This window comes from Athene noctua, chromosome 14, assembly GCF_965140245.1.
Source record: "Athene noctua chromosome 14, bAthNoc1.hap1.1, whole genome shotgun sequence".
Lineage (NCBI taxonomy): Eukaryota > Metazoa > Chordata > Aves > Strigiformes > Strigidae > Athene > Athene noctua.
The window spans coordinates 20609232-20621916 of record NC_134050.1 but is presented as its reverse complement, the minus strand read 5'-3'; the positions used below and the strand labels follow the sequence as shown (position 1 = coordinate 20621916).

The following is a 12685-nucleotide window of genomic DNA, read 5'->3' as shown; positions in this document are numbered from 1 at the left end:
TCAGAGACTTCTGTTTCAACACTGAGCAGTGGAAGGAAAAAAGCATAAATAAAAGTTTTATTTTAAAATAGTTAAAATTAAGATCAATGTTCATAGCATTTTATTAATATGCATAATGTTTTAAGGAATCTTTATATGATAACAATCTGAACTACACACAGCTCAATGATATCAAGCTATTGCACTGGACACCACCTAAAAGTCCACGTGCAGTCAGACACAAGGAACTTCCAGAAAGCATCGCACATAGGAATATCTTGACCTCAAGATATTCCTATGTATGCATAGGAATATTCCTAAGTACGCATTTACACCCTCCAGCAGTTAAATAAAATATGTAAGAAGTGTACACCAGTGAGCTGATTTTTTTTTTAAATGCAAAATATATTAATTTTTCCTAAAGTACTGTTTCATTTATGGTTCAATAGAAAACTGCTTGGAAGGTGGTGGACATGCACTAATCTAGCACAAAGTAATTTGGACAGATTGCTGGAATTACTGTATTCAAAGGCTTGCTCCCTTTCAGGAGCTACCTTAAAATGAGCAAAATAAATTTTACTTACCATTTACAACTTTGAAGTTTTTACACATACAAGCAAATAAAGTTTATACTATTTGTACATGCATGGTAACTGCAGAATTAGCCTGGAAACCTTGCCCTCTGCAACTCACCCCCAAATCAGAGAAACAGATTCATGTTGTATTTCATGAACATCTCTCAGATTTTGAATTCTGAGGGACCATTTTCTTTCTGTGAACCTGCACTCAGCCTTTGAGCTACCACACTCTTCCGTACAGGCCTTCTCCCTTGTCTATACTTCTGACTCTCAGTCTGTACCTGTCGCTTGCTGCAATGCCACCGTTATCTAGCTCTTACATAGTGCTCTCAAAGGAACTTAAGAGCATTTTATAAAGTATGTCAATATTGTTATTCCTCTTTTATGAATAAGAAAGGCACAGAATGCACCTCAGTTAAAAAAAATGGAAAACCTCCATGAAAAATACAGTGGCTTTTTTGGGGGAGAATAAAACGGATACATGTAAAATAAAACTCCCCCAAATTTTAACAAAGCAAAATGATTTTGTAACACAGACATTTAAAATGTTATGAAATAATGAAAAAGAAAATGTCATTTTAAACTATTTGAAGACCAAAGCCAGACCAGAATGCAGAGACTTGCCTCCTCGGTAGAACATTTCACTGGCAGATGACACTCACCCTTCAGGATCAACACAACCTGCCCACTGAACACTGCAGAGAATTGAAGGCACAATCTCAAAAATCTAGGTCTGCCCTGTCTGAAGGGTCACCTCTCTGTGTCTACAAAAGCCAAAACTCAACAGCACACTTGGACAGGACCCACTAACCAAAACTTCCATTCTGTGATTTCTACTAAGCTTGAGAAAAATCTGCTTCCTGCTTGCTTGCAGTCTGCAATGCTGAAGTTTATTAATTTATAGGCACGCCACAAAGGACATCTTTGGATGGGGCCAAGGACAAGTGTGTTTCAATACGTATTTCCTGTTTAAAAAAAAAATAGTGACATACTGTAAAATTCTAGTCACTAGTTAAATGTCAGATTGCTTAGGGCCAAGGATAAGCATCTCCAAATATTTTTCAAGACAAATATGTGCCTAAATATAAAAAATCTTGCTGTACAAGGTGGCTATAAATAGTCTATAGTGAAATACTGATACAAATAGTCTTACTTTTAAAACCACTTTTATAGGATGTGAGGCTACTTCTTTTTGCAAGGCTATTAGCAATTGCACTTTAAAAGAATAAGGTATTAGCATTATTCAAAAAGCCTCAGTTCAAAATGAATGCGGGAGATGAGAAATAACTTAAGACCATATTAATGACTAAAGGAAACTTACCTAAAGGAACCATCCAGATTTGCCCTATGAATGAAACTCAGTTTTGCATCAGCCCAGTAAAGTTTCTGCTCATCGAGATCTATTGTGAGTCCATTTGGCCAATAAATATCTGAATCGACAATTATTTTTCGTGTGCTGCTGTCCATTCCTGCTCGTTCTATCCTGGGTGTTTCACCCCAGTCAGTCCAATACATGTATCTGAAAATCAAAGCAGAGATGCACACAAATTAAACCACAATACATGCTGATTAGCTTTAGGAACAGAAGGGATCACAGCTCTTTGCAAAGCCCTTAAGTGTATACACACAGATGTATACCCCCAAACCTTTATCACACTTATTAACTTACTAACATACTTACCAACATAAATCAAACCATAGTTCCAGAAGGTGCAAAAAAGTTCCTTCATGAGAGCATCTCTCACAAGCATTGCCTCTGCATAATCTATTACCATTCTCTTTCAATGTTGGGCAGCACCCAATGGTCATAAGCATTTACAACCGAGTATTGTCCTTGCGTGGCCAGTTATTACATGTTAATATCCTACATCTCATTCTGAAGCAACTAATCACCTATCCAAGCAGGCAGTGGCCATAGCTGAGCTTCCTTTTGCAAGTCTGTATACAGAAAAGAATACAAAATCAAGTGCCCTGAAATTCATTTCTATCAATAAATAAGTCATGAATCTGTGCATACTTAGAATGACATTAGAATAAATTTTGGGGTTCTTTTTTTTCCCCTTCCCATGTGTTGGCTTTCCCAGTGCCAACACAGAGCCATTTCTGGCACGGACTGTGTCAGGAAGCCTCTGCCCTGAGTGAGCCCTCGAAAAGAGGTGTCTGTGCACTGGACTCTCCAGTACTGAGGGTTCATCACGCTGTGTCAGACCAACCAGCAGCGCTGGATGGGCACCAGCTGGGTCAGTGCACTGAGCTACATCTAAGCTAAGCCCTGCTACCACCGGAGCTCCAGAAAAGCATGGTAAAGAGGCACCTGTTTAGTCTTGCAGAGCTCATGCTTAGCCAGACTTTTCATAAACTTTTCACAACCTCAGCCCCTCAGATCCCCTGAAGAAGACAGCACTGGCTGTGCAGCCACGCTAGGGAACACATAGGAAGAGAATGCAATCCACCTGGGTAATGAAGTGGTGATTACACTTGTAACTGCAGTCATGTTCTTCAGCAGGACACACTCCCCTTTGCAACAAAGGGGTTGTCTAGTCTGGAGAAGAGGAGGCTGAGGGGAGATCTCCTGGCCCTCTGCAACTCCCTGACAGGAGGGTGCAGAGAGGGGGGATGAGTCTCTGGAGCCAAGGCCCCAGCGCCAGGCCCCGAGGGAATGGCCTCAAGCTGCCCAGGGCAGGGTCAGGCTGGCTCTGAGGAAGGATTTCTGTGCAGAAGGGGCTGTTGGGCGTTGGAATGGGCTGCCCAGGGCAGGGGGGAGTCCCCGGGATCCCTGGAGGGGTTGAAGAGTCGGGCTGAGCCAGCGCTGAGGGATCTGGGGGAGTTGGGAACTGTTAATGTTGGGTTGATTGTTGGACTGGATGATCTTCAAGGTATTTTCCAACCTAGACAATTCTGTGATCCTGTGAAAAGATGCTTCTGTAAACTGCAGTAGCTCTGTAGCTGCTTCACACACAGCTGAGGCCATCGTTTCAGCCAAGGAGGAGCAGGCAGCTGCACTGTTATCCCCAGGACATGTCTCTCACAGCACATGGTTAAAATGCTCTCATCAGCATGTACAGCTGTACCTCCCATTCCAGCACAGTCACAGCACCTATTTAGACCATTCTGATCATAGCGGCATACATAATCGTTAGCATGTTTATATAAATATTTATTTTATAAAAATGTTTATTTATATAAAAATAGAGAGAGAGAAATGACTCGCTTGTATCACAATACACATACACTTGCGTGTGGGAGGGTAAAACAAGGAGTTTTCTAGTTGAAATGGTAAAGCTTCCATGCAGGTGAGCCCTCAGGCTTCTGAGACAACTCTCCTCAGAGTGACTGCAGAGGACTCGCCTTCCCCAAAACATCCTGGCTCCTGCAGTCAGGATAGACTGACTGCTCCTGAAGCAGCAGCAGTAACTGAGCTGCCCCAGTTCACAGGACAACCTATGAATGTAAATTGTCACTCATTTTGGTTTTCCTTAACAAGTCAGGCTATAATTTGTGGCAGCTCAAACTGTGTGGGGAAGCAGCTATTGACAAACAACAGAAGCCAGAGAAAAGCAGACATAAAAGAAACTGTCTGTGCATCCAGCTGGTGAATCAGACTGTGAAACTCATCCAGACAAATACTCATTTTTGGTCAGGTCAAATCAGTTCTCTGATCCGGCTCACCTGCACTAGGCTTGAAGTATGCAAAGGACACCTTGAGCCATCTCTACGGGAATGAAGATGGACAAAAGATGGACTGTTGAATTAAGAAAAACCTGGCTCTTAAAGGTGGCTTTGGGCTATATCACATGGCTATGACAGTCCCACACTTAGTCATATATCGAAATGTATAAATACAGGCTAAAATAGAGCTTAGATCAAAATCAAAAATCCTATGACAGTTATTTAAAAACACAAACAAAGGAGACAAAACTAGCTAAGTCCGATTAAGCTTAAAAATCAGGTTAAAATAAAAAGGATGAAAATATATCCCTAAAATTACACTTGAGCGGAATTCCTCTCCTGAAGCCTCCCATTGACGTTGCAGCCTGCCCTGAAGCAAAATGCATTCAGATGAAGGGGAAAAAAAAAAAAAAAAAAAAAAAGAGAAAAAAAGAAAAAGTCTGTAAGCCAAAAGGTCCTCATGGCTTTTCTGTGAGATGAAAGGAGTTCCAGCTCCAGAGCCTCTCCCCCAAAAAACACCTGTTGCTTAATTTCATAGGTGATGGCCACACAGAGACTGCTGGGCAGAAGTATACTTTCAGCTTCGCGCATTAATTTGCCACATCCCTACATTTTAGCTCATTAACAAGTACAGACTGAGCTTGCTCAATCCTAATCAATGCCTGTGTCACTCAAAGGTCTAAAACTACACAGTATTAGCAAAGGAACTGTACCGCTAAGGAGGGTGAAGATGCATTTAGACAACACGTAGAACAATCTGAATGCAGGCAGCATTCTTTCAAAGCACTTCTCTCACAGTTGGACTTTTTTAACACAACACGTAAAAGATTATTAGTATCCTGTCACCATGATGTCCTGATTGCAGGGTGTCTCTGCAACCCTTTAAGTATCATAAAGCTGATATTCCTGGTGAACTTTACAGAATATATTACGTCTCTGCAGTCATCAAGCCCCTACTAAAGTAATGGTTTCATTCCCCCCACGTGCTACAAAGCACCCCTGTGGTCCATCACAGGAAAGCATGCCAAGCACTGCAATGGCAAAAGCAGGTCTTGTCTCCATTTAACCTCCTCCCCTTTTCCAACAGGTTTCCACCTTTTTGGCAGGCAGTCAGTAGTGATTCGCGATGAATTATAGGAAATCAGCTCTGGTTTGGGAATCTTGTAACACACCAAGACCCTGAACTGAGAGTTTGAATATAAGCTTTCCTGTAGCAGGAGTGGGAGGCAGGCTCTGGTCTCTCTAAGCCTATTTAAACCCACGCCACTGCCAAACGGAGCAGTTCCTTTCCTGGCTCCTACCCTGGGTGCTGACATTAGCACCCTCCAAGAAAAAAAAACCAAAAAAACCTTTCAGTTACCTTAGCAAATGATCTGTCTGACCAATGGTCCCACAGCAGTGGTGCTTAAACAGAAGGAACAAATAAAGGCAGCAGCCATACAGCTGAAATCACCTATGGAACTGCCCCAGAGAAAGACAGTCATTACTCTCCAACTTTCCCCAGATCAGTCACCAATTAGTGCCCTGGACTCTACAATTAGCTAGGGCAGGCCTCTTCATCCTTTCTCTCCCACCATAATATCTAGGCAGTTTCGACATTTTTTTGGTCAACACAAGGCACAACACAGCATTAGACATCAAATTTTAATAGGCCATAAAATGTCATGTTTTAAATGCATGGCTGTAGGGGATTTTAAAGAATGCGCAGTCTTTTTTACCCTCCTCTATCTTGAGTGAAAAAGCTAGCTCAAACCAAATTAGATACAGTGTCCTGACTGAGACACCCTATATTGAGATTCAGCTGAAGACAGAAATTTTGGGGGCATGTTATAAATCCTAAAGAAAAAAAAAAAAAAAAGTACAGTTATTATGGAAAGAATGACGCAAGCTTTGCTGAAGCACCACTGCAAATTTAACTGGAACACTAACAGCAGAAGATAAAAATTGGGGGGAGGAGGGAGGGCAAAGAAGCTTCCTTCAGGTGATTAGTTATGAAGAGAAAGAAAAAGGCTTTATCCTACCCCTGAAAGAACCCATGGATCTCTTTAAGAAAATGAGTCTTCTGTCAAAACTACTAAAATCTGCTTGCCCTAGCCAGGTTCATCAGATAAAGAGCCATACAGGAAAAACAGTGGAGAAGTTCAGTATTTTAGTAATGTCCAGTAGTAGCCATCATGTCTTACACTTTGCATCTTCCAAATGCCCCAGGACACAGGATCAATTCTTACACAAACAGCAGATATTTTTGGTTGGGGCTTTATGGGGGGCAGGGACAACAAGGCAAAAAGCTCAAAGTGGCTTCTCAGAGAAAAAAAACAGTCTGTGCACTAACAGTTTATATGTGAAGAACTGATTTACATCAACCTGATTTAAATTAACTTTAGTTAATAGAGTTTAAACCTGTTAAAATTACCTAGTCCAGGGGTCTGGAGTGGTGACCCATTATTTCTCCAGGAAAAAAAAAAAAAAAAAAGCTTTAATTTTTTTTGAACCTGCTCAGTAGCCCACATTTCTTACTGACCTCAACAAAAACCAAGCACTTCGAAACAGTCTAGACACCATTAATGCTTCTGGGACAGCTGACAGTTCAGGACTGATTTTTTTGTTTTACAAATATAACCTTTTTTGCTGGTGTCCAGTACATTAACAATCCCTGTTATTTTCATTTCACTATAAAATTGGATATTTAGTCCAGGAAAGGTTTCCGGTAAATTCAGTAGACTATGCAAAGAAGCCCAGCCCAGCACTACCTGTGCTACTGAACGTTCCCTGGTTTGGAAGCCTGTTGAAAAGATATACACTGAATAATGATGAAGAGCCTAAGCATGTATTTGGGTAGGTTTGTTTGTCTGGTTGATTTTGCTGGTGGTGATGGTGTATTTAAATGTAAATTACACAATTTAAAATATCCCAGGGCATACCGTAACAACTCTATGGAGCTAAAAATATCAAAACGAGTACTTGGTATCTTACTAGACATTAGATTGATCACGTGTTTGGGACTGAGATTTAGCATCCCAGGAGTTTTGTACCTAGCTTGCAATAGGTCAATAAAAGTGTAACAGCACTGAAGCTATTAAAGAAAATGAAAACATAAATTCCTAAAGAGCTAATTAAAAAAAAAAAAAAAAAAAAAGTGAGCAAAATTCACTGCTAAGCAGCTATCACAAAATCAGTACTCTCAAAAAACCCCAACCAAACAACTAGAGAAGCACTGAACTAAAAGAGGCCCTGGGGCAAACACTTAGGTTACTTTACTCGGTTCTTCAGAGATGCTCAGTGTCTTCTCCCTTACTGGGTTTTAACTCCAGACTTTCAAGGCAAAAACAAAGTGGTGGCAGGGGGCAGAAGAGATTAACATCTAATAATAATTTCTCAACAACTGCACCAATTCTGTCCCTAAACCGAATTGCACTTTGCTACACTAAAGAAACCAGCAGGAACAAACCAGCAAAAGCCAGAGCTTCCTCAAGGAGAAGACACGTGTACTTCTTTCTGAACACACAACCACTAACAGTGCATCCAGTCCATCATCCAGTATCCAGAAGTACCAGACTCAGAACTGAGTTTGTAAAATTCAGTTACTGCTCTATCAGTAAGCACAGTAGTTGCAAGCTTCCCCACCAAGCTTTCTGGTCAGAAGAAATTACAGAAATGCAGTTCAACTGCAGTCAGCAAGTCACTGGGTTTTGGCACATATTTAATTACCACACTGAATGAAAGCTTGAATAGTGCTTCAGTGCCATCAGAAGAATGGGACTGAAAGACACCTTGCAAAAACAAATTTTAAAGTTGGTAAACTGCACCGCACTGGTCTTTCCTATTTTTTTTTCCCCACTTAACTGATTTTAAAATCCCAGGTGCAGAAGCAAAAACAGGATGAAGACCGTATTTCCCCTCAGTTTTAAAGCTGCAGGTCATTTCTTATTTCCTGCTGCTTCATCTCTTGTCATCATTTTTGCAGAGATTAGAAATCGTGGCCATGCCCTCAAAGAGCAGCCGATCAGACATCTGAGCTGGAAGGTATCACAGACATAATAAAAAGCGGCCAACACTGCCCAAACACTTTTTCCACCTCCCGAATATGCAGTACTGTTGCCAAACCTTACATAACCTGCTTACACAAAAGGGGCCAGTTGTACAGATGATGTAAATCAGCACAAACTTCTCCAATTTCAACAATGTTCTCAAACTTATACAAGGCCAGGGCACGAAACAGGAGTTTACAGGAAACTGCTATGAAGTTTAGATTCCTGCACATTTAAAACTTACTTTTCCCATCCCACCTTTAAAGTTACAAAAACTCAACTGCAAAACTAAATAACACTAAGTGCTTACAGAAGGGAAAAGAATGGCTTACATAGCATTAAGTTGCAAATTACTTACTCAAATTACCTTTTTTTTTTTTTTTTTTTACTTGAGCACTGAACTTTGAGACGTGGATGTTCCTGACAAAAAACATTACATTAAACCCAAAAATATGCCACAGCAGGTACCCATCACATCTAATCACATCATATTCAAAGACATGTATTTAAAGCAAAGCAAACAAAACCTCTGAGAACCACCTACAGTTTTCCTACATCTTTTATTCTGACAGGTTTATTCTTTTAAAATATATACTATATATATATATATACCCACATATATATATATATATACACACACTATTTGGCAACTGAGAACAAAGAGGAAAAACATAATTGCCTGTCAATTGATGGATGCTCAAATATTATTGCAATGAAGTAGTTGCAAGGAAAGAGCGCATCTTTCCCTGCTCACCCAGATGGAAAGGAGTAAGACACCCTAGTGATTTCTCAAAGGTAAACAAGCACACATTCAATACAGCTTCAGTAGTTGGTTAAAAAGTCAGGTTACATGACCCCATGAAGCTGAAGAATCCTCAGAGAGAGGGACTCAAGATTTCCAAACCCACTGAAGCTAGAGAAGGAGGGCAGCAGTAAGGAGATACATGCAACACTCCTCAGGGGGGTTAGGAAGATAATTTTCAACCTGGAAAGCAGTTTTACTGCAATACCGCTGATATCCTGACAAAAAGAAACTGCACTGGTAGGATTTCCTGCGGGGGTGGGGGGGAAAGGAGTTGCACATGCTTTGTGCGTTATGCACTTTCACCTCTAAAAGAATGTCCAGCACATTCGTAAGCAAAAACTCCACAGAAAACAGGAGAACAACTATAAGAAGATAGAATAAGCCCTCATAGCTTCTCCTCAATCGGTAGGTACAAAAGACAACACAGTATAACTTTTTCTTCCCAGACGTTTCTGAAGAGATATGAATAAATATTAAATATAAAGAAATTATTTCCTATTGAAAGCACTTCACAAGCAACTCAGCGTTATACCACCTCTATAGCGCCGTCAGGAAAGTGCAGAAAACAAAGTAGGAAAAGGACCTTACGAGGTCATGAACCCTGCACCAAAAATGCTGCTTTTTCACAGAATCACTGAATATCTGAGACTGGAAGGGACCTCTGGAGATGTCTACTACAACCCCACCACTCAAAGCAGTGTCAACCAGAGTAGGTTACCCAGGATCTCATCCAGTCAGGTTCTGAGTATCTTTAAGGTTGCAGACTCCACAAACTCTATGGACAACCTATTCCAGCGGTTCATTACCCTCTCAGTAACGAAGTATTTTCTTTCATTTAATTGGGTCTTCCTCTACTTCAGTTTGTGCCTGCTGCCTCTAGTCCTTTCACTGGATACCACTGAAAAGAATCTGGCTCCATTGTCTTTACTCCTTCACATCACATATTATTATACACAGTGGTAAGGTCCCCTGAGCCTCCTCTTTTCCAGGGTAAACAATCCCAACACCACCAGCCCTGCCTTCTATGGTGGATGCTCCAATCCCTTAATCATCTTTGTGGCCCTCTGTTAGGCTCACCCCAGCATGTCCACATCCCTTGTGTGCTGAGGAACCCAGAACTGAGCCCAGGACTCCAGGGGTGGCCTCACCAGCACGGACTAGAGGGGAAGGCTCAGCTCACCCCATCTGCTGGCAGCACTCCTTCTAACAAAGCCAGGATGCTGCTGGCTTTCTTTGCAGGAAGGACATATTGCTGGCCCATATATTCAGTTCATTGACCCCAGGTCCTCCTCTTCTTTCAAAAAATATTATTTATTTTAGGAAAGTGAAAAATATTCCAAATCTCACTACATTCAATTCATTTTAAGACCCACTGCAGCAACTCAGAAGTCAGGGAATCTTCCTATCAAACTGCAGAATGAACTCTCTCTCCATCCATTTGTGAGATACCTGCCACCCTCTGCTGTTTACACGTAGACCCAGTCATGACTTAACCTCGGACTACTAACTGTACCTAAAGTTAAGCTTAGATTTCTTTCTCTCTCCTTAAGGCACACTGGATGAAAGCAGATCAGGAGAGTCCAAGAAATTATGTCTACACATGGTACTGACTTAGCAGAGGACAGGGGTCCAGCAAACATATTGAACAGTAATTCAATAGTGCAAGGTGTTGGTTGCTCTCCTACTCACAGATCTCACAGCTGCCCTTAAACGTTTCGCTCAGGCCAATGCATTTTATCTACTTCAGTGTGCTGGTTCAGTTTAACTCAATGTTTGGGAAAACAGTACACTCAAATGACAGCCAATAATGTGTCAAGGCATGCAATCTAAGCATGTTCATTTTCATGCTTGTAATTTTAAACACAATTTAACAAAATGAAACATTCAACAGATTATGTGGAAAATTGCTTACTTCGGTTTATGCTACTGTTTACTTTTACAGGAAAAAATTTGGACCATGTTTTAATTTAAAACCAAAGCCACCCATTCATGACAAACAGAAAGGTGCCAGCCCAGCCAAACCAACACATCGTATATGCCATGATTTCCGTGCTGCCTCTGTGCAGCTATAACCTGCATCCATCAAGTCCTCTAATCAAAGAGAATCCCAGCTTCTGCCATCAATCTGTCCCAGAGCCAAAGCTACAAGACCAGAGCTGCATTCTGTCTTCACATGAGAAACCAGTGCAACGCACACTGGCACTGAGACAACCAAAGCCATCCTGCTGCTCCTTCTATCCCCTTAAGAAATGGTGTGGAAATTAAAAAGATTAAGAATACCATGATTCCCAAACTACTTAAGAAGACTAAATGTGTACAGAGCAAAGAAGCTTCAGCCTCCAGGACTCAGGATATGAAGAATTACAGAACTTGTAGCAAAAAAGGAGTGCTAACAGGGCAGGGAGTCCAATGGGGTTATTAAGGAAGTCTACACCTTTCCACCTCTTCCCCATGCAATTACAGCTGGGGGAAAAAAAAAGTAAATCACTTTTTTCTGCTACCTCTAAACAAGCAGTTCTGCTCTCAAATGAAGCAAATGGTCTTTTAACAACTTATCTTTAGTTAGATCTATGAGAAGGAAAAGGGAGAAGTAAGCAAAAGAAACCAATGAAACATTTATGGAAAGGCTGTCACCATCAAGGGCATCCATCTGAAAATTAGAGTAAATAACACTTCCCACAAGAACCTCAAGTTTCTCATGCATCAGGCTATTCACAGCTATTCGGACACGCAACATGTCAAAAGCTTTCCAACTCCCAGAAATTACAGCCATACCAAGATACTGGATATGACTCGTAACCAATTTTATGGCTGAGTACTTCTCTTACATTCTAAGAAAACAACTGTGCTACTCATATATTCATCCTCATTACAGCGTTTCAAATAATTAACCAAAAGCTTCAAAATAATTTTATACTTGAAATTCATTACTACACAGAGACACACAGGATATAAACTGATCTCTAGCTTTCAAGGCAGCAATACTCATGTTTCATTCAAAACCGGGGTATCTTCTGCATTTTAACTGAGTAGCCATGAGTGAAAATAAGAGTTGCTAAAAAGCATAATCTACACATACCCTGTTTGATGCTTTTCTTCTCTCCAGTATTTACAACAGTCGCAAGTTTTTATTCAGTACTCCCCCTCCCCTCAACTATTCCAAAGGTGTTAAGATCAGATGATACACTGTTAAAAACATGTCACCATTCACCGTCATTTAAATCAAAATATTCAAAGCCTCAGGCTACTTCAGTTCATACAGATGAGGCTTCAGCACACAGATGCCAATGGTTCAATGCAGAAAGCCAACATGCTTAACCTTAAGGACACAACATACTGTGACACCTTCTCTTCTGCTTTTCTGCAGAGGTGGATGGCGGACTTCATTTCATGTTGTGGTGTTCGTGGTGGGATGTTATGCCCAGTGTGGCATTTGCCTAATAAATATCTTTTATTCCATTTTGAGTGTAATTCTTCAAGACATGGACTAGTTTGGGAGAATAGAGGAGAATGTACTGAATGTACAGTGATCATCCTCAGGAATGTTGTAGGTGTAATGACCAGGCATGGCAGTGTATAGGATGCAGGATAATAGTGCATGGGAGGTGCGCTAGCTGACATCTAGA

General features: G+C 40.9%; 1 protein-coding gene across 1 annotated transcript in view; it reads right to left on the bottom strand.

The window, feature by feature from the left end:
* The window catches only part of LRP5 (LDL receptor related protein 5), a 160495-nt gene that overhangs the window by 108621 nt on the left and 39189 nt on the right, over window positions 1–12685 (bottom strand). The window contains exon 3 of the mRNA XM_074918436.1: window positions 1879–2076. Within this exon, the coding sequence (XP_074774537.1) occupies window positions 1879–2076 (198 nt within the window). The remainder of the gene's footprint in view (window positions 1–1878; window positions 2077–12685) is intronic.